This window comes from Artibeus jamaicensis, unplaced genomic scaffold, assembly GCF_021234435.1.
Source record: "Artibeus jamaicensis isolate MK-2021 breed Jamaican fruit bat unplaced genomic scaffold, CSHL_Jam_final contig_787, whole genome shotgun sequence".
Lineage (NCBI taxonomy): Eukaryota > Metazoa > Chordata > Mammalia > Chiroptera > Phyllostomidae > Artibeus > Artibeus jamaicensis.
The window spans coordinates 1,006,376-1,029,746 of record NW_026521972.1 but is presented as its reverse complement, the minus strand read 5'-3'; the positions used below and the strand labels follow the sequence as shown (position 1 = coordinate 1,029,746).

The 23,371-nt window shown below is 35.4% G+C and overlaps 1 protein-coding gene across 5 annotated transcripts in view; it reads left to right on the top strand.

Moving 5' to 3' along the window:
• Positions 1-23,371, top strand: part of CACNA2D1 (calcium voltage-gated channel auxiliary subunit alpha2delta 1) — a 461,217-nt gene that overhangs the window by 315,389 nt on the left and 122,457 nt on the right. For all 5 annotated transcript variants that reach the window (XM_037139542.2, XM_037139540.2, XM_037139541.2 and 2 more), the window contains exon 7: positions 11,746-11,877. In XM_037139542.2, the coding sequence (XP_036995437.2) occupies positions 11,746-11,877 (132 nt within the window). The remainder of the gene's footprint in view (positions 1-11,745; positions 11,878-23,371) is intronic.

The window sequence follows — 23,371 nt, the reverse complement described above, 5'->3', positions numbered from 1 at the left end:
CAGAGGCAGAAGGGAAATTGCTTATTTTCCAAGTGCACAGCAAGTATTAATGTGCTCTACATACCAGAGATGCAGGCATTGTATCCCTCTGTGTACTTGATTTAAGTCAATAACTATTTTAAAAATACAAAATCCAAAAAAAATGCATTAGAAGATAATGGATTTTTATTGGTTTGTATACCTTTTCATATTTTCTCTTCTTGATAGACTGTGAGTCATACATAGATATGTGGGATTTGTATTGAGTACTCTTATTTTAATGCAGATGTGAAAATCAAATTTTGCTATTTTAGTAAAATGAAAACAATATATATTAAAATGTAATACACACCAATAAGTTTTTATGGAAAAGATGTTTATGAGAGTTAGGTCCCCATTTGTTCTTTTTGGCAATCTCTCTCTGATAAGGAAAGCTTTTTAATACTTAAAGATCCCTATAGGTTATAGTGCCAATAATTGCTGACTCCATGTAAACCAGATGGTTCCAACTGTCATGGAAACAGTGACGCCCAAACCTGACTTTTCTATACAGACTTCATGGCTCAGCTTCATATTCCTTTCTTGTATTGCCTTTTGAGCAATTCTGTTTGATAGCTCACAGGTACGTCACTGCATGTTCAAAATTGAATTCATCATAATTTTACCCTAAGGTACCCTACTCCTCTAATGTTTGTATGCATTAGAGAAATTCTCTATTTGTGGGCACATAGAAATTTAAGCATATTAACCTTATGTTGTCTTAGAAATGGTATTCAGTTGTATTCATACCTTTAGGTAACGTGACTCTGGAAGTAACAATCGGTGGTTCAATTTTGATTTATTTTGTTTTGTTTCACTAGGAAGCAGTGAATGATATTTAAACAAAGTGATTGCTGTTCTTGATTATAGCCGACTACCATATACTGTATTTCAATGCATCTGATCTTTGCATCTTTAAATCACCAGGCAATTCTTTCTTCTAAAACTGGTTGAACAAATCCTTAAGTAGCAAGCAGTGTGTGCCTTATTGACAGTGTCACCCAGTCCCCGGGAGCTTTGTCATCCTTCTTCAACCGTGTCTCATTAGTCAAGCAAGCTCCAATACTATTTGATCCTTCTCTTTGATTTCAGCAATCCAACTTTATACGGAGACACTAAATTCCCTTATGCAGTTAGAGAGTCTCAGAGCAAAGGCAAGAGGTTTCCCGTATCTGATTTGGTCTGAGATTCTCACCCAGAGTTTTCTCTCAACCTTAACAGAACTGTGTGTATAATTCTGTATGTGTTTTGTCCAGTGTGTATATTATACCTTCGACGATTTCATTTCTTCTACCAGAGTTTTTGCATCCCTGCGCTGCTGTGGCAGCATTTGCCAATGTGGTTCTAGTTCAGGGAGCCCTGGGCATGTCCCATTGTATAAATTATCTGCTCTCTAAACTCATACAGGACATCAAGGGCTATCATTAGAGAGAATTCTTTTTTTAAGTTTGCATTCTCTTATAATAACCATGTAAATTATTTTGGAAAGGGGAACACACTGTTTTCTCGATGACATTTTTAGCAAGGAGATTCAATGCCGATGGCCATGAACTCAGGCTGAAGTAAGAGCAAAGGTTACTTGAGGAGAGAAGAAACTGTGAGGTTTTAATCATTCATCCTAATATCTTAGCAGCTCAATCAGAACTCCTCCATCGAGCTGTTTTTTCAAAACCTTTTAAATGCTGAGTGTTAAGAGGGAAATAGGATAACAGTGACTATGGTAAGGGCAGGTGACATTCATTGTGCAGTTACTAAATGACAAAGTGTCATCTGTTCCAATAAGTATAAATAGATATTTAACATTTTTAATAATTTGATTACAAATAGTCAAATTCATGATGAAAATGACTTTGTATAAATAGAATAAATTGTATTGTCCTCTTTACATAATTACTTAAAAATTCCCCATTTACATTTATAAATTGTGCAAAGTTGCCAAATTTAAAATTATATTTTAACTATGGTTTCAATGAAGATTATCTCATAATATGAGAACTCTTCAATAAATTTAGGGGCAAACAGAAGGGATTTGGTTTTATTACAAAGTAAATACAGTAAATAAATATTTACAAAGTAAATATTAATTGTTAAAGAAAAAGAAAGTAACCGACAAGACTAAAATAAGATGCAGACATGTAAACAAGAAGGTATTGTCTATGCCACAACATTTTAACCCAGCTAAGGAAAGGACTATAATAGAACCATGTTCGCGGATTCCCTTTTATTCGTAAACTTATTCGACATTAACACTAACTATGAAGGCTGTCTAGGATTCTTGGTGTATCGATGTTCTTTTTTAGGTGAGGACCACAGAAGCACAGGAGGTCACATGATTCGTTTTAAGTAGCCTTTTGTGCCAGTGATAGCAACTCTTCACTAACCAAGCCACTAATTGTGAGTGTGTGTGTGTGTGTGTGTGTGTGTGTGTGTGTGTGTGTGTGTGTTTGATACTGTTAGGAAGAGAAAAACTTAGCATGCTTAAAAGATAACAACAGAGGTTTTTACCTTGCCTTCTACTCTTGTTATTATGCAAAATCCCTACGTCCTCCAAGAAAACTCTTACAATTACAGCTGTATTGAGAGTGACATTTAAAATCCTTCAATTACTAAACACGCCATTCGATCCTAGGGACTTCTATTCCCCTTGCACTATTCTTATTTTTTTAATAATAAAATGGATTTCTTCTGAGCTCTTCTATGTGCCCCACTATTTGCAGAATTCATTAAAGCAGAACAGCTGTGTTCTGGGTATTAGCCAGGTGCTCAATTGATGGGAAATGAAAGACATAAGGAGCAGAATCAGACATCTCAGTAACACAGAGGTTAGAGAATTGACAAGGACAGGGCTTTTTAGCATTTGTACCAAATTAACCGTTGGAATAGGGCTTATCTCCTCATCAGGGTCTACATTTGCCTTGGAGCCTTCTGTTTTCCTGTCCTCGGTGGGAGGTGGAGCCTAGTGCCTTCGAAGTGATTAGAGAGATTAGATTTGTTCTTCACATCTCCCTGCATTTTATTAATCTCTCATTTACATGAGGGTTAGATGAGATTCCCTTAGCCAAATCCCCTGAAAAGATTCATTAATTTTAATATTTATGTACACTGTCTACTCCTTAAAGTGGATTCTTTTTGTCTGTACACTTAATTGGATCAGTGGGTTTCTTCTTATTAACATTTTTCTTTATGGAGTTTAAGGTCGATGAATAAAATCAGTGACATCTGGCTTAGCTCATCTGTCCTATGCAACTCTTTTAATGACTACCTCATATACTATGGGATAGAATGAACATTTGCTATAGAGATGAAATGAGTTTAGTTTAGAATCCCACATAAGTGTTGAATCATTAAAAATAACCACAACAACATCAGTGCAGAGCCCTAATATTCTATGAATGTACAAAAGCGGGAGGTGGGGAGGATAACATTTAATGGCCTAAAAAGTACCTTCAAATTCTTACTTTTTCAGGTATGAGAACAGTGTGTTAGAGTTTCTGGGACTAAAATGCAAGTTTGCTCAACCCAAAGGGTAGCAAAATGTAGCCTAAAATATTGAGATAATTTAATATTATGAAGTGTTGTTTTGAAGTTTATCAACTTTCATATTGAAGAAGTTTTGCTGAGGCTTCTCGTTGACAATATTTATTGGGAATATTGCTTTTTACAAAGTGGATTCATTGTCTCCTGTTTATAGTTGAGCTTGAGCCAGGATTCTGAACCAGGGCTCTATTGATGTTGTGGTAATCCTTTCTTGTGGGGACGTTCTGTGCAATGTAGGATGTTTAGGTCATGCCTAGCCTCCACCTGCCAGATGTCAGTAGCTTCCCGCCAGTCATGACAATCAAAAATATCTCTAGACGTTGCTGGTTGTCCCGTAGAGAGAAATAAGGCTCTTAATTGAAAAATACTGTGTTATAGGGCATTGCTCTTTTAATTATATTTATTGATTATACTATTACAGTTGTCACAATCTTTCCCCCTGTACCCCCTTCCACCCAGCAATCCCCAGTACCTCAGGCAATCTCCACACCTTTTTATCTTCTCCTTTCAGAGAAGAGAAATGTTGGAAAAGCTTGAAGGTTGTCCCAGAGGCTGATTACACATCTCCATTTTTCTTGGATTCTTTTTGCTGCTTCTTGTTTTGACTGGTTTTTTGCTTCCTTATGTTCCAAATCATTGATTTGATTCTTGGCTTCATCCACTCTACTGTTGTTTCCCTATAAATTGTTCTTTATTTCAATTAGTGTAGTCTTTGTTTCTGATTGGATATTTTTTATGCTGTTGAGGTCCTCACTAAGCTCCTTGATCATCCTTATAACCAGTGTTTTGAACTCTGAACCTGATAGATTGCTTATCTCCATTCTGTTAGGCTTGTTCTGGGGTTTTGATCTGTTCTTTCATTTGGGCCACGTTTTTTTGTCTCCTTATTTTGGCAGCCTCCCTGTATTTGTTTCTTTATTAGAGCTGCTCTGACTCCCTGTCTTGGTATCATGGCCTAAGGTAGTAGGTGTCCTGTAGGTTCAGTGGCACAGCCTCCCCTATCACCCAAGCTGGGTACTCAAGGCGCACCCTTTGTGTGGGCTGAGTATACCTTCCTGTTGTAGTTGAGCCTTGATTGCTGTAGACAAGTCAATGGGAAGGATTTACTTGTGCCAATCAACTTCGGGGATTGGCTGTGACCACTGAACCCCAACCTCTGCTTTCTGTGGGGGATCAGCTGTGCAGGGGCAGGGTGGCGGTGCTCTGACGTGGTCCCCAGCTGTCCCCTGGGTGTGCAGGCTCTGGGGTCTCTCGGTTGGTTCCCCAACCCGTGTTCTGCCTGTGGCCAATGTGCCTGAGCTATACAGCAATCTGCAGATGGCCGCTACTTGTGCCGGGCTTGGAGATTCCCAGGCAGTAATGAACTGTGAATCTAGGCTCCTTGCTGCTAGTCTTTGGGCTGTGAACACTTAGCAAGAGGTACAGGGGCTGGGGGCTCACTGAGGCCAGCTGTTGCTTGTTTCAGAGGATTTAGGAAGTTGTGAAGCCCGAGCCAAGACCAGTCATTCAAAAGGAAAAGCAGTCAGGTGGGACAGAGTCTCTGGGGATCTCCAGTGTTGGGCAAGCAGTGTGCAAGTTTGATGGAGTCTCGGATATGGCACCGGTTCAGTGTATCAGTGGCTCTGTCAGGGGAGGGTTCAGAAAGGTGGCCTTTGCCCACCTTTCTCTCCCGCACCTCTCTCCTTGACGCCAGACACTTCAGTTCCTCCCTCTATGCCACTGGTGCCTTTCAAGCTGCTACCCTAATGCTGGAGCCCAGAGGGAGTACGTCTGAGTAAGTCCACGTGAAGGTTCTTTAAGAGGAACTGCTTGGGGCTCCTGCATTTTTTCCACTGACTCAGTCCCTACTGATTTTTGCAGCCAAAAGTTGTGAGGACTTGTCTTTCTGGCACTGGCACTAGGGTGCCTGGTATGAGGCTGTGATTCCTCAATCCTGAGGTATCCCTCCTGAAATTTTATCCACCACATGGGGATGTGCGACTCACCCATTCTGCGTCTACTCCATTTCCTATCAGTCTACATGGATTTGGTTTCTTTAATTCCATAGTTGTCAGATGTCCATTCAACTCTATTTCTGACAGTTCTGAGTGGTGGTTGTTTTATATTGCAGTTGTACATTTGATGTGGTTGTGTGAGGAGGCATGCTGTGTTTACCTATGGCCTCTCTCTCTTTTAGATAAAATGTTAAATATTTAGAGCTAAGCATATAATGAAAGCATAGAAATAAATAGGTCACATACAGTGAGAATTTTTGAATTTGACACATGCTTGAATGCTGTCTCTACAGCTTAACTATGACTTTTGGGAAGTAGTGTGCTCTTTCTAAGCTTTACATTGGTCATCTAAAAGAGGAAATAATACTAGTATCTCTCCCTCAAAGAGTCATTCTAAAGTCAAATGAGATAATACAGAGGAAATAGTTAACATACCTGCCACATGCAGTAAGTACTTCATAATTATTATTTACCTTATTGGTTATTACTAGTGGCAATAGTTTAAATTATATATGTATATAATTATATATATATTCACAGTGCTAGGCTTTGAAAAGAGAATGGTGTTATTGATAAGTAGAAATAGTACATACAGTAAACACTTTGGTCAGTTCTCTTTAAAAAAAATTTTTTTATTTAATTGTTTTTCAAGTACAGTATTCTGTGTTTTGCTCCCACCCCAGCCCTCCCCCATGCTCCCCACCTCCCTCCCATTCCCACCCCCCTTAGTTATTGTCCCTGTGTCCTTTATACTAGTTCCTGTAAATCCCTCCCCTTTTCCCCCTGAAATTCCCTCCCCTCTCCCCAATGGTCGCTGTCCCCCTGTTCTCTTGTTTTTAAGTATTTAATTGTATCAATATTACCATTTAAAAACAATTTTTACCTTTGATGTCTATAGGTGTTATCAAAAACTTTTCAAATCTATTTTTTATGTTTTATAAAAATATTTTTGATTGCCAGGTACCTTGTATTTTATGTAAACCATAAAATATCCTTTTTTCTACGTATATTTGCTTCATTTCAAGGCTGTGGTTGGCATTATAAATAGCCTTAATGGTTTTGAAATAGCCACATTGTGCCTTCAATGCTTGGCAAGCCATGAACCCCAAATAAGTCAACAAAATGTATTCAAACTTAAAAGCGAACAACAGTGCAACGTTTTGTGGGCTGAAGTTTATAGAAGATTGCATTTAGAACTTAGGAACAATTCTGTATTCCATGTCATTAACAAGATATAGACATCCCGTGTACTTTAGAAGGATCAGCAGCTATGTAAATGCTTCTTTTATTCTGTGACAAATTAGATTTTCTTTTCTTCTCTTGAGGAGCCAGATTGAACAATAGAATACTCTAAAAGAGAGATTGTTGACCACCAAGGCCATGTTTTTGAAAAATAAGTAGAAGAATGGAGACATGTGCTTGATGCTGTGAATCAATTGTCAGTGAAATCCTCTTGTAACACTCAGAATAGAGGCCCCAAAGTCAAGGTTTGCTTTCCCAGCATTCATTGCTTTTAATAGACTTAGCCTTGGACTTCTATAAAAGACTTGTTTTTGCAAAATCTAATTTTCTAACAAACTTAAAGATCTTCCTTTCTTTAATATTGAAAGAAAATGAGGACTAATTTTGCTTCTAAAGTAGCCATAAGACAATTAGCTTAAGTTCATTAGTTACTGGCAGTAGGTTCAAAGCTAGAGCACTATTGAGCAGTTACTCTTCTACAGGAAAAAAATTTCACTCATGTACTTCTAATATCTGTTCACACAACAAATTAGAAGTTTCTGTGAATGTAAAACATTACTATTTTTTAGGATGTAGGAGAAGGAGGGCATGCACAAATACAGGGGTGGGCAAAAGTAGGTTTACAGTTAAGAATACATAAAACATAGGGTTTATGTTTTTTATTATTTATTAATTATTGTATTATTTTCAATACAAGCAACTGTAAACCTCCTTTTGGCTACCCCTGTATAACACACAATATATTAAAATGCAGTGTATATACAATATATAATTGATGAAATATATAATATATAATTATTTTGAATACTGCTTAATAATTTATAGACAACCAGTCAAAACTATTATCCATGTTATTAAGCATGTCTGTCCAAGTGAAATGTAAAGTTTTATTTGTGGCCAAGAAATATTTTAAAAATATTTTATTTCAGAGATATTGTATGAAACATTACTTGGCTGCTAATGTATACCTATGTTTTGGCAATTAAATAACATATTTTTCATTTTGATTTCTTGCTCTGAACTTTCAAATAAAGCTTGTGATTTATTGAAAACTAATTGCATTTTTAAAATATTTATGATGTACAATACATTGATAAATAAAATCATAATCTGTTGAATTTCATTGATAGAGTCAGAGTGTCACAATAATCTTTTGAGTTTCAAGTCGTTATAGGAATGAATAATACAGTTTCATGTCAGGAGTAATATTGGCTGACAATCATTTTTTAAGTAATTTGGTTTTCTTTTATTTTTTTCATCATGATAGGATCCTATTTTATGCCTTTAATTTTAAGTACTATGCTGGAAGGAAAATCCGAGAGTCTACAAATACTGAGGCCAGAGAGAGGCAGCAGCATAACCACATACACGGTACCATAAAGCAAAAAGATCTCCCGGGAATAACTAATAACTTTCAGATGCACCTGGCTTTTTACCCAGTTGTAGCCAGAATAGTTGATTAAAATCATCTCCCTAAGTAAAATGTACTTACGATTTTATTATTTTATTTATTGATTTGGGAGAGGAAGAGGGAGAGATTGTATACATACATATAATGAAAGTAGCAAGGAAAGAAAGTAGATTGCAGAAATGACATAAATATATTTTAGCATGGCCAATATTCTGAATTAGCTTTGCTATTTCATCATCTGTAGGTGTGGCATCCACCAATGCGAGCAACTAATGGTCGGAAACTTTCAGGAGTTTAAGATGGAACTTTATTGGCCAAAGTTTTACCTGTGCAGGGGCGAACTCTCGAGGTGTCCGGAGACACGGTGCCAAAATGGCTGCAGATGAGAGTTGCGCCTGGCACTTACAGCCTAGGGTTTTTACTGGGGTGAGCAAGCAAGCAAATACAGAAGCAGACGTAGCTGTTAGCAATTGGCTATCTCCAGAGAACACACACACATGGCTATGTTCTCTGCTTGCAACAATGGATAGTTTTCTGCAAAGACAAGGTCATGCACAGGCGGTTTATCTTGTTCAGCACTCTTTGTACTTTCTGTACTTTCTATCTTCCTTGCTGAGTCAGTCTGGAGCCTGCCTCGGGTTCCTCTTGGCTACTTTTATCTAATTCCAGGCCTAACATAGGTTACCCAGTTATTTCAGTATTATTTGTTCTGAGTTATGCTAATAATGTAGAAATGGAGAAATGTCAGGCACCCTTGTAATTCTGAATTAAGCTAGTATGTCATTTTATAGGTTAAGAATACAAAAATCTGCTCATTTCAGGATACAAAAATAATATATGTTTATTAGTCAAATGTAATTCATAATGTGGGTCAGAAAAAATATAGCCAAATAACCAAGAAGGATCTAAAATATGTTTATTCTTGTTTTTCTTTTTTTACTTTGACACTTTACATATTTTCTTTTATATTGATAGTTGCTTTCAATGTAGCTTGAGAAAAAATTTTCCTAGTGCAGCAATATATTTTACTCTGTGGTTTTGGTGTTTTAAGCAATGTGAATGGTATGAATGAATGAAGGACTCTTGCTCTAAAATTCTCTGGTTGAGGTCTGGAGATCCATATGAATAATCAGAAGTAGTTAAAGGCCGTGTTCAGTTTGAAAGACAGCTCCAGCCACATTCTTTAAAGTGACTGCACTAGTTGTGCACTCCCATGGCCAACTCCAAATTTCCGTGTCTTGCTCCGGACATTCAAATAAAGAATGTGACTATTGTGATTAAGAGATCACAATAAAGATCAGATCATATTAACAGATCACAGTAGATCAGAATAAAGATCACACTGGAAAGCCTTTATAAATATCCAGTAACAGATGAAAGTATCTGTATCCTCACTCCTTGCTACACGCTATCACCAATTTGGTAAACCTTAGATATGCATACAATACCATCTTTTCATTTTGAATAAAATTTAAAATCAATTCAGAGGCCTATCCTGAAAATATTTTGTGTACTTTGCTCATTTTTAGGTGATCAAATTTTGAGAGAAACCTTTTGAAATCTACTTCAATAATGTCATATCTGAAAAAGATAATTTTCAAATGTATAAACTGCAAATGTTAAAACATATCACCAGTACAGTGAGAATATTTCAGAGCTTGGCTTTTTCTCCAAGTACATGAAAGCATAATTCACAGTGTATCAGAGCCTAATCTTTGGCAGTCATTAAATTATCAAATAAAACTCAAGAAAAAATAACAGCCTTGAAAACAAATGAAGCAACATTAAAAATAATTAGATATCAGTATTGTGAAATTTGAATGAAATAGTCGAGGAAATTGAAGAGATAGAATAGATTGGAGATTAATGAAAATTATCTGGATCATAAATAAACATAATTCAGTGGAATATCACTGTTAAATTTATGAATGTTTAAAGAAAAGTACAACGTCCCCCTTTTTTCTGTTATGTTTTGTATACTACTATAAATATTCATGAATAGTGAGTATCAGTTCAAGCTATCTGTGTGAATATAAATGTTCATATCACTGATCACTTAGTGTTCATTGAATCATGCTTTTGCTATTAATTCACTGGTATCTCAGATGCACTATGAATCTGACCCAGCTCATGAATATTCACACACACACTGATATTTCTGGAAGTAATCACATCTATAAAGATGGAAATCTTGTTAGTTTTCAATAATGAGAAATGCATTAGGATGCTGGGCCTAGAACACTTTTACAATACCCTGTTTTCATTTTTTTGTAAGTGATAAACTTTAATATGCTCTACATCTTTCTTATAGAAGTTCTTATTTTCTTTTACCTTTAAAAAAATCTTGTGCATGGTTTAAACATGATTGCGTTTGCTTCCTATATATTGGCTATGGTCACCAAAAAGAATAGAAGTTTAATAGTATCTCCAGTCCTTATCCCAAGCTAATTCCCACTGTTCAGGCTTGGTCATAAATTCTCAAGTATGGAGAGAGAGGCCCTATGTGCTAATCTGCTGGGGGCATGGTACATACTTTACAAAAATAAAAAATATAGGAGATTTCCTGCCATCTTTTTGTGTAAAGAGAAAATAATATTCTAAGCCAGCAAAATATTTAGTATGTTAGACATAGGATGCTGTGATTACAGAGGCCTGCATTTAAAAATTATATACCACTGTAACCCTTGTTTTATCCCACATTAGTAATGCTTCTCTTTTATTGTAATGAATGACATATGCTTGTAATGCTTGTCCAAGTCAGCAATTGCAAGTAAGTATCAAACTCAATGACCTGATCCTTATTAGCACCATATTCTAATTATTAATTGAGCTAATTAGAAAAAAAGAAAACTACTGTTCATAGGTAGTAATAAAGTATGAGCTACTTTGTATTTCTAACACTGATACTGTCAAACCTCTTTATGAATTTTTTTGCCAAAATGTGTACATTTTTGTTGTTGTATAAACACAATTTTTAAACTATGATCAATGACAAACATCCTTTTTTTTAACTTAGGGAGCAGACCAGATTATGTTAGTATATCACAGAGAATCATCAGTAGTTGAGGGTGTCCTGTAGGTTTCTTCAGAACTGTCTGAAGGGAGGGAGGTCTCCTCCTCCTTTTCAACCTGGAGAGCTCTGCTGTTGTTCTTTTATGTATCATAGCCATTCTCAACAGGGAGCAGTTTTTCCCTCCAGGGGTTATCTGCCGCTGGCTGGAGGCAGCTTCGCTTGTCACGACAAGGGGGATGGTACTGGCATCTAGTGGGGAGAGGATAGAGTTGCTGCTAAGCATTCTGCAAAGCAGAGGAAGCTCCCACAACAAAGAATTTCCCAGTACAAAATGTCAAAAAGCCCCTGCCCTATAAAAATCTCTTTGAAGAAATAATTCCATGTCTAAACATTTTGATAGCTACCGGATTAGAGTACTTTTATAGGTAAAGCAATAAAAGTGTATAACATTATTTTGCAAATCATTGGAGACCGATTCAATTATTAATTATAAATTTATATTACATACTTCCCTTTCTTTTTTTTTCCAGCAACAATTGTATTAAATGAACTCAACTGGACAAGTGCCTTAGATGAAGTTTTCAAAAAAAATCGAGATGAGGATCCTTCATTGTTGTGGCAGGTGTTTGGCAGTGCCACGGGCCTAGCCCGATATTATCCGGGTAAGTGCTTCCTGATTTAATAGGTACCAGATAAAATCGCAAGTGCGAGACTTCATATTACCTTCTCCTACACTAAAAAAAAACCAATCAACAACAACAATAAAACAATAGTTCCCATGTTTTTAAAGGAAAACTTAAAAACATTTAAAGTATCACTTTTAAAAGGAAAGACTTTCTCCTTACAATGCTCAGTATGTACCAAAATTACTTCAAACCAAGACACTGAGAAGCAGCAAGAGTATTTATTTAGCACCTGGAATCAGGACAGGTTGCTGTGAGAGCAGGAGCAGGTATCTGTGGACCTGGATCAGGAGGTTTTCCTGAAGCCTAAAACAACTCTGAACAAAGACCCAACTGCTCAAACTGAATATAATTTTTAGAAACTAATTGAAATATTTCTTTCCAGATTTTAAGTCTGTGCTTCAATATAAAAAATGCATTGATCCTTTTCTTTAATTAACAAATGTGCACTTGTTAAAATGCATATGATAGGAAATAGAATGAAATTTTAATGAAAACAAAGCTTCTTTATTTGTCAGGTTGAATTCACTTGAAGGGCATCTTAGCAATGATATATGTATATTCAATGAAGATGAATATGTTTTATACACTGAAATGAATAAACCCTTTTGTAATATACTTTACATTTTCTTATAAAGAAGGGCAAGGAGAAATAAATCTAGAGCAAAAATGAAAAGTTAATCACTAGTGAATCCTGGGAAACAGTTGAAAGAATTTTTAATGAAAAGTCTGTTTCTCCACTTTTAAGAACAGCTGACAAACACGAATGCATTTTCTTTCCCAAAGACGTGTCCTGAGAGTGTGGTACATTAAGTAATTAGACTTTAAACAATATAAAGGAGAATTTTCCCTGAGATTTGAGTTTTACTAAACATGTTTAACAATAGAATTTAGTCACAATAAAAAATTCACAACAGTGAAAATGGGGTAAAATAGAAATTAGGTAATATCTAACTTTTTATGGCAATAGAAATAAATAAAAGTATGTCAGCTTAGTCAAGTAAAGACATTAATTAGGTAAAGACATATAATCTCATGCATATAAATGCCAAATGGTAAGATCAGGGACAGTTATTTTTTTTTGCAAAAATCCAACAAGCTAGGAAATAAATGCCTACTTTGTATTTCGATGTTGAAAAAATCATGAGTTAATAAAATATTAATGGTAATAGTTGAGGGAAAAATATTACATAGGTTGTTATCATACTAGTGGAATTCTCTATTTATAGAATATTATTTAGTATAATGGAACCCTTCTAAACTATTCTTCAGTTATGTTATTAATACGTTAAATATCATACATCAGGATATTGAAAATTTTAGAATTGTATATAAGATAACAAAAGGGGAAAAAGCAACATTATTCATACACATAATAAACGTGTATAGTAAATCTTAATGTTATACCAGATCTTATTAAACATTTATAAGTATAATTTTTGAGTATAGGAATTAAATACCTGATAACCCATCTAATACATAAAAAGGTAAATATACCTATATCAGTAACTTATAGCATTATATAGCTTTTAAGTCTTTTATAATATATTGCCTCATTACAAATTTCCATATATGAGCAGCTGAGTGAAAGGAGGAAGGGATGAGAGAGAATTACTCATGAGACACTATGAGCTCAGTACTGGATGAAAATTGATGAAGCTGAGAAAGAGACAAGGATTGGAGAGAAACAGGAAGGGGAATAAAGGGGATATTGCAAAAGAAGGGAGAGAACATTGGGGTCACAGAGATGGAAGTAAAGATAGGTTGTGGTGTTATAAGTACTTATCAAAGATACTTCTTTTAACAAAAAGCATTTAACTTTCAAACTCACTATATAATCATCTTCACTTCTTTCATTTTAAATGCTAATTGAGGTTTCGATTTTTTAAACCTTATTTACATATTTTCCAATCTGTTGCCATTTGTCCACTTTACTTTGGAAAAGATGTTTAAGTGTTTAATTTGTCTGATTTTGTGAGGTCCCCTCAGAACATTAGCTGTGGAAGCGACCCTGTGTTCTCCTGAAACACCTAGTGTTTGAGCAGTGGTTCGGCAGACAGACTGATTCACGGAATGACTCATCAGCTGAACTCATTTAGCTATGAGGAGAGGTTGTTCAAAATTGCTTTCTTGACTGCTCTGAATACACTCAATGTAATTTCAATTTTAGTGAAACTTGTTATTTTTTATTTTTATTATTTTCGACTTACAACAATCTATACATAATGTATACAGTTTATACAACTGTCATACCATCACCACAGTCAATGCCATAAACCTATCCATCATCCCCAAAGGTTTTCTCCCCCCACTTTGGCTTATTATTATATTTTTTGCGAGAAGAACACTAAACATTAGATTTACCCTCCCAGCAGATTTTTAAGTATACGATACAGTCCTGTCAACTACAGACACTATGCTACACAGGTCTCAGGACTTACTCCCCTTACACAGGGAAACTTTGTACACTCTGACCCCATTTCACACTTCCCCTCTTATTTCTTCTTTTCTTCCCTCTTCTCCGCCTCAACCCCTTCCTTCTTTCTTTATCTCTTCTTTGTCAGTTGTTTTTGAGTTGTTAAACACTTTTTGAAAAATAGCTCAAATATATTTTAAATACCTAATAGCAGATGAAAGGCAGTACAAAGAATTCACTTTTGGTTATTTGTGAAGTGGGTATTTAATAAACCTCTAGCCAATCTGAAGACAATGGAATGGCAAAGGAGCTTCACTGTTTTGGTTTGTAGAGAAGTACTGCTTTCAGTGAGCAAGTATCTTTTAAAAAGCACCTGATTCTTATTTTTTACTTCAATATTTATGAATGGATGCAAAGTTTAACTATAACTATTTAATTCGATTTGTTGATTACTATATATATAAACATACTTTAAATTAAGATGATTACTTTTTTTCCTAATAATTATTAAAGTCTATGGTGTCAGTTAGGACTAGTATTAGCTACCAATTAGAGAAAAATCCAAAACAATTGTTGATTTTAACACCACAGAAACTGGTTCTTCACTCAAGTCAAAGAATAGCGGTTATATAGATCAGGTCTGTTGATGGGGAAGCTTTACAAATGAGGGGCCCACACTCCTGTTGTATTTCCCTGTCATTCCCTGTCATCTGTCTCAGGGTCCATCACTTTTACTTGTGAACTTTCTTAAGCAACAAAGAACTGTGTCCCCTTGCTTTTTCAGGGCATTACCTAGAAGTCACCCAGAGCCTTTCCTCTCATGTGACACTGGCCAGAGTTCAGTGGTTTCAGGGTCACAGTTACCTTGAAGGTGACCATGTACAGAGTGAAAAAGCAGGAGCTATCTTAAGTAAGGAGAGGAGATACTGAGGGGAAAACAAAACGTGTCTGTTGTGGTTACTTGGTGCTAATCTATGTTTTACAATAAGTGGTTTCTGCTCTGTAAGAAATTTCGATCTATTCAGGCAGTCAAATTTATGCTTTTTTGCATTTAAATAGATTATAATACATGTAATTAAATCATTAAATGCCAAACGAACTAGACATACTGTAGCAACAGATTTGCTGTAGGAGTTTTGAAGAAGATAAGTTGATTATAGACTGGAGTTGTGGGTAAGGTTTATTAATTATGTATTAAATTAAGTCAATGAAGAAGAAAAGGCAAAACTGTTTTAGGGGGAAGAAAGGCACAAAGTAAAAAGAAAAGAAAACAGGGAAATGAACAAATACCGTTGGAGCCTAGTGAGCCTTGTGAATCCAATAGTGTGTTACAGGGAAAGGTTTATGAAGGGCATATTGTGTGGTCTGGAATGTCAGAATAGTCTGTCGGAAAAATACCACAAACATTTTGGGCAGTGAAATACTGTTGTTATTGTTAAATTAGTGATTCCTCTGACTGGAAGGATAAACACTTAGAAAGCCTCGACCCAAAAGTATACTGTTGTAATGGTCAGACGTGGAACTTTAAAAACCTGAACAAGGGACCAAGTACGAAACAAACAAGAAGAATCCATGCATATAAAAAATGAGGATATTAGACATTTCACAAAAATGACTTGACAATGATATATTATGAAATGATTACAACTGTAGTGTTAGCTAAAAACTTCATAACCTCGCATAATTAGTTGTTTTATTTTCTGTGGTGAGAATTATAATCCCATGGTGTACATTAGATCCTCAAAACTGAACTCATCAAATATGAAGTTTGTAACCTTTGACATCTCCCCACTCTCCAGCCCCAGGCAGCCACCCTTATACTCTCTGTTTCTGTGAAGTAGGCTGTTCTACATTCCACATGCGGCTGAGATCATTCAGTGTTTGTCTTTCTCCATCTGGCTTATTTCATTTAGCCCTCACATAAGTGTATCTTTATAATATATTGTGTGCCTTAAAGGTATATGATCTTATATCTGAATTATATCTCAGTAAAAAAGATAAATGAAGTAAAATATAAAAAGTAAATGAAAAAAATGTGTGACATGTTGGCTATAAATTAACTACAAATTTTAGCTTATACAATAAAAGGCAGTATATTATTTTGAAGTCCTCAAATTCTACAAATTTATGGAGGTGATTCTGTAGCCTTATTTTTATTGCTTTTTAAAAATAACCTCCTCTCTTACCTGAGTCTCTTATTTTACACATGTAAGGGTTGTAATAGTTGTTCACTTTTCAATCAGCTATGCATCCAGTTAAGCTTAAATTGAGTAAATGTTTTTTTTTAAGATTTTATTTATTTATTTTATTTTTAGAGAGAAGGGAGGGAGAAAAAGAGGGAGAGGAACACCAGTGTGTGGTTGCCTCTGGCACACCCTCTGCTGGGAATCTGACCCGTAACCCAGGCATGTGCCCTGAGTGGGAATCAAACTGGTCGGTCACACTTTGGTTTGCAGGCTGGCATTCAGTCAACTGAACAAAACCAGCCAGCACAAATTGAGTAAATGATTTACTGATGGCAGAGAATAGTTAAATAGGATGCTAATATTAAAATGGAACAGCTTGAAATTTGGTGATGGATAACACTATGTATAAAATATATGAATAAGTATTGTTTAAAAGCTTTAGCTCTTTTTAACTTCTAAAAGATATCTCTCTTTCCATTTCTTTTTCTTTTATATTTTGCTAAGTTGCTATAGTTTATGTTGTCCATTTTTGTTATTAGACTCATCTTTGCTAATGTAATTCTTTTTATGTTCAGTATATTTTATTACAAATTCAAAATATTTTTGTCAAAAATTCAGAAAACATTTTAAGTATTTGTCTAAGGTATGCTAAATATCAAATTTTTAACATATATATTATTATCACATTATCTAAAAAGATTTACAGACTTACAAAAACTAGAAACTCATTCTTGTAGAATCAAAATTTGTTTTTGTTTTTATGAATATATCATGAATCACTTAATGGATTTATTTGCTTGTAGAAATAGGAATCTTTTTCTCTCTCAGAATTTACATTTTTCTCTGTGTAACACACATATGAAATTATTTACCAGGGTCTTTTATTTCATAAAATGTGGTGTGTTTAAGCTTATTTCTGCACAGATAATAACTGCATATTAACCACCTAAATGGTTAAGTCTTTGTATTCTATTTACTTGATATTCCACTTAACCACACAACTTGTCACTATTCTCTGCCACTCCTGCTGACAGACAAATGACCCTTTCTGTGAAATTAAAATGTTTTACATGGATTATCTGGCCTCTGAAGAATGAGCAGCAGATCACTTTGTAATGTTATTTTATTTTAAAAACTATGGTGATTTATTCTTGGCCATAATATTGTGTATCTGTATATGAGTTTCTGCCACTTGTTTATCTGTCAGTGAAAGAATTATTCTGGATATATTACAGTTGAGATAACGATGGTACTCTCAAGCCAATAACATGATATCATCTGAACACTGAGTTCAGTGCTCAGAAACAAAATTAAAATTCAAAACTCATGTGATTAATTAAGTCAGTATAGTCACGTCTGACCTCACAGGAGGAAAGAGCAAGGCAGAACTTCTGTTTCTGCAGTAACTGATGTCTCCTAAGAATTCTAATGCCCATGAGAGAATTTTGATTTTCAGGAGCTCACAAGTGGGTAAGACAGAAAAAATTATAAACACATTAAAGTGCAATACCAAGAGCAATTGAAGAAATTTAATAAAAAAGTGATTTGTAGTGCAACTTAGATTTTCATTTCTCTAGTAAAACTGTATAATCTGATATCAGTCTCCCCTTTTTTAAAAGATTTTATTCATTTTTAGAAAGAGGGGAAGGGAAGGAGAAAGGTAGTTAAAGAAACATCAATGTGTGGTGTCCTCTTATGTGGCCTCCACTGGAGACCTGGCCTGCAACCTGTGTGTGCCCTGGGAATTGAACCAGCAACCCTTTGGTTCTCAGCCCATGCTCAATCCACTGAGCTACGCCAGCCAGGGCTGACATCAGTCTCTTAACGATGTCTGGCTCTCTCTCACTATAGTGTTCAGGTCCTCAACACTGACCCAACTCATACCTCCAGTTTTACCTGTACTGCACAGTCCAGTCCTCACACTGTACTCCTACATTTCTCTTCCCCCTTTACTTCTGCAGTTTTAATTCCAGTTTCTTTTCTAAAACCCGACTTTTCTTTTTATATCAATGTACAAATTGTTCCTAGAGTCCCATCTCTGGTCATACGATTCTTATACATCACTCAAAATAGAATACAAACACTACTTTCCACGTGAAAGTTTTCACAAAAGCAGCCTTTCTTTATGTGGTTCTCTCAGAGAACTTTGATTTATCTGTAACGACATCAATCAAATTTTATCTTCTTTCATAATTTGTTTTGCATATTCTCTTCTTTAAAAAGCATTACAATGTAGGCAACCGCAGGCTACTTGTATGTAAGTATGCCCAGTATCACCTAATACAGTGCCTTGTGTATAGTGCATAAAAGGTATTTGTTAAATTAAACTGGATAACTGGGTAAAGGTCATAAGTACTAGAGCTGTAAATGAGTATCAGAGTAGAACTCAGTCTCCAAATAAAACAAAATAAGTAAGGGGAGGGAAAGCAGGTGGCCTGTACAGGAAACATAGAATTATAATTATCTAGACCGGGCATGTCAAACTCATTTTCACCAGGGGCCCCATCAGACTCGCGATTGCCTTCAAAGGGTTTAATGTAATTTCAAATCCTTAACAGTTAAGGAGTAGTTTCATTTATATAGTCCTAAAATTATTTTGGCCCTTTGAAGGCAACTGTGAAGCTGATGTGGCCCCTGGTGAAAATGAGTTTGACACCCCTGATCTAGATGTCTGAATGGATAGCTTTGCTGTCCCACTCTCATACCTATGCATGGACTTGACTTTCTGAGTAACCACATAAGGGCAGTTTTTAGATCCCAGGAAGAGGCATTGCCTGGGGATTGAGTAGGATGGGCAGACAGTGTGATGTCCCAAGCCCTAGTCACAGGAATATACTTCTGAATGGTTAACATCTAAGCATAACTTATAATAATATATTATTTTTAAAATGTGTAATCTGTAATAAATAGTTTTAGAAACTCCATGATTCTGTTTTTTAAATATTCACATATGGAGTGTTTATTATATGCCAACTCTAGTTCCAAGGGCTTATGTGCATAAATTATTGAATCTCAGCTCTTCCCCGCAGCAGCAAAAACTCTCTTACCCCCTTTTTCCTGAAAAGCATAAGTAATGTATCCAAATTCATACATCTAATGAAAAGTCTAGGAACGCCAGCTGCAAAACTCATCCAGGTTCTACAGTAGGCTGTTTCCAACCAGAGAAGACAATTTAAAAGACGAGACAAAAAGAATAGGCTATTTGTATTAACATTTACCCAATTGGAATGACTACCTTCTCGTCTTTTCTTCTGTGTATGAATCTCTTCTGCAGTTCTGTGGCATAAATCTGTCATCATTCAACATTTTAAAACTTAATCTGTCATTGTTTGCGGATCAGTTACTTTTCAGAAACCTATGTCTATCCCAGAATTCAGTATTGAGTACATAAATAGTGCCAGATATAACAACTTACCTGGAAATATAAATATTTTATTGCAATAAGTAGTTTCCCAGGTCCAAAATAATTTTCTCCTAAAAAGGTATTAAAATGTAGAAAAATAAAGAGGCTGATTTCAAACACTCTTATGAAAAGTCCACCTTCTGTCCATTCTCCAAACTTTAGAACTTGATCCAGGTTTGTATAACTGGGAAAAGTTCTGACCTATATCAAGATATTGATTCAGTTACTTAAAAAATGACTAACAGAGAATATATATATATTCAATATATATATGATAACCTTGTAGTAGCTAAATCAGTTGGTTAGGGTAAGTCTGGCCTATGAGGTTTCCAGCGACTGAGGTTCTATAACAATCAATGTAATACCACATGGGAGATAGCTAACATACTCAGATTACCCAAATCAATAATGTTATTGGTAAAAATGAAGAATATGTCTTTTATTTTACAGAAAAAAAACTAAATGGACCTTTTGGCCACACCAATACTTGCCATCCCTTGGGTTGTCCTCATCTATACGATTAAAACTGGGTCAAGACCACCACATCCACAGTTGAGAACAAATGAAAAAGGAACAAATTAGTAGAAGGCAAACAGCATGACCAAAAAATTATATATAATGCTATAATGATCAAATATTATTGCCTAGAGTTTCATCATAATATCTCGCATGGCAAGAGACTGAGAAGTATAGTTTCTGTTAGTCAGTGAAAACTTGAGGAGTGCTGTTCCTGGGAGGAGGAGGAAGAAGTGTACACTGAAGTGCTGTGCATGTTCCTCTGGCAGCGCAGTCTGCATGAACTTCCACACATGAACACACTCACCTTCCTCCCACGGGAGATAATTCCAAGCCCCATTAAGTTAGTACATTCAGTTCAATATCTAGTATGTCTGGGTCACACACATTGCTATGCATTTGGATATAATTTTTCTTAATATGGCTACTTAAAATACAGGAGAATATTAGTTTCTCTGTATGATTCTCATCACTGCCCAGATAACCGGTATATAATACTGGTGTCTTCTGGATGATAGGGTCTGGATTTTATTGGTATAAAAACTGCCATTTGTAAAAAGAGAGTAGGAATTACAGAGCAGTCACGGGTCCATGGTACTTACTACAATCCAGCAGGCAAGCAATACCCTCTATTCTTTGCATGAAGTTTCTTAGCCCATCAGACTACGCCCGATCACGTTAGCTCTGTAACCCTTTCCAACACATCTGAAGGTTGTGCTTGGGAATAAACAGCTTTTGTAGAATGTTGTTTTGAGTGCAGGTTCAGAGCCCAGAGTTGCTTTGCAGTTTACAACAATTACAAGATTTCCGAAGAATAGGCCTGTGGTTTCTTTGGTAACACAAGCAACATCAGCAGCACTTGGTTCACTTCTCATTATTTGTTTTTTTCTACTGAGACTCTTGTGCAAGCAATCTTAGTCTTGAGATTTAGTCTAGAGATTACTAAGTCCAACATCTTTTATGTATTTACTGGTTTACGAATTTAGTCTGTTATTCTCTCTCTCATACTGAAGGTAGTTTCCTTGAAGACATTGATGAAAACACAAAATTTGATGTTATAATAGTACATCTTACTCGTTTTCTAATTGTTCATCTGTATCTGATGCATAGGCTGCTAGTTATTCACCACAATTCTGCCCTCCCATTCCATGGAGAAATTCTGTTTTTACTTTTTATCGAATTTATTGGAGTGAGCCTGTTCATAAGTTGTGTAGGTTTCAGGCACACAGTTCTATAATACATCATCTGTGTATTGTATCATGTGTTCACCACCCCAAGTCAAGTCTCCTTCTGTTCCATTTACTCTCCCTTAACCTTCTACATGCCCCACCCTCCTGCTTTTGACAGCAGTCCCCATACTGTTGTCTGTGTCCATGACTCCTTTTTTTTCCCTTTGCTTAATCCCTTCACCCTTCTCACCCAATTCCCAGGTCTTATTTTTTAAAAATGACTGCCTAGCCAGGGACTGCAATTCTCAAACCGCTTTTGCATCTACAGAGGACTTACCTTATAGTTAAATACCTTTTTAAATCACAGTTCAACAACTGACATAGTACACCTTAAATATTATGTGAAATAGAATTGTAGTTCAATACATTTCATCAAAGATACACCCACAGTTCATTTTTGATCAGAGGAAAAAATTTTTATAAATGTTTATCATCACCCTTAACTTTGGCATTCAGAAATGACCTGCCCACATTGTAGGCTGTCAATTCCACTCCTTTTCATATCATCCCACATTTCATTGGAAAGCAAAAGGGACATCTAAACCGAGCAACATTTCCCTTTTTGCAGGGATTTTAGAAGCTCTGATTTCTTGTCAAAATGTATCTTTCATTATGTATCATTATGAAACTGATCATTTTAGGGAGTTGCACTAAGGTTATTAATCCTTTTTACTATTTGATCTTTCATAATTCTGAGCTTATCTAAATAATGTACCAGTTAAATGCCACAATGGGATTTTTTTAACAAATTCACTAGTAATATCACAGAAGTCACATTATTTAATTATGTCCTAATAGTAGATATCTCAGAAGATTTCTAAGAGAAGACTCTTAGTGTTTTTATATAAACCATTTAAGATTATATGCTTTATCATCCATTTTCAACCAATGTGCCACAATAAATTTTAAAATATGCAGTACTTAACTATTTAGTCCAGGGCACTGACTGCTTTTTCCTTAGATTGTCAAATATAAAAAGGATGTCTGCCAAGACAACAGTAGCTGTTCGGTGTGAATGAAGCAAATTTATACCTACGTGTTGTCAGATTGGCAAAAAATATATTTTTGGTGTGCCACAAAATTTTAGTAATTAGCTTCTGTGTGTCATAAAATAAAAAGGGTTTAAAATTACTGTGCTATAAGAAAATGGAATGGTCCAGCTTATACTGTAAATTATGACCTCTTTTTCCATCTTTAAAAATAGATACAAATTTTATGGAGCATGGTAATACTGACACAGTCTATTTCAATTGGCAATTATAGTGAAAACAAAAGTCCTAGATAAATGTGATATGAAAAGAATTCAGAAATCTAATTTAAATGTGACTTTCATCTAATTTCATTAAATAATTTATCGAATTCCTTAGTTAGCGACATTTCACTTATGGTGGCTGACAGAGCTTAAAATTGTGCTGTTGGTAAAAAGAAATTGTTCACGTGCGCAGATCCATTTTTATAGAGCAAGTTAAAAAATGGTTAGAGCTGAGAGGCAATAAATCTATAACCAGCACAACATACAACTCTGCACTGAAAGTAGGATATAATTTATTTAATATTTTAATTTTAAAGTTAAAAGTCTTAACTTGGGAGTCAGATATTATTCAGTAGTCAAAAGTATCCTGGCATGCCTACCAGCATGCTACTTGCTTAACTCCAGTTCTACCACAAAAAGAAAAGAAGTAGTGATATTCGTCTCATTGGTTCAAAGTTTCTGCAAATACAA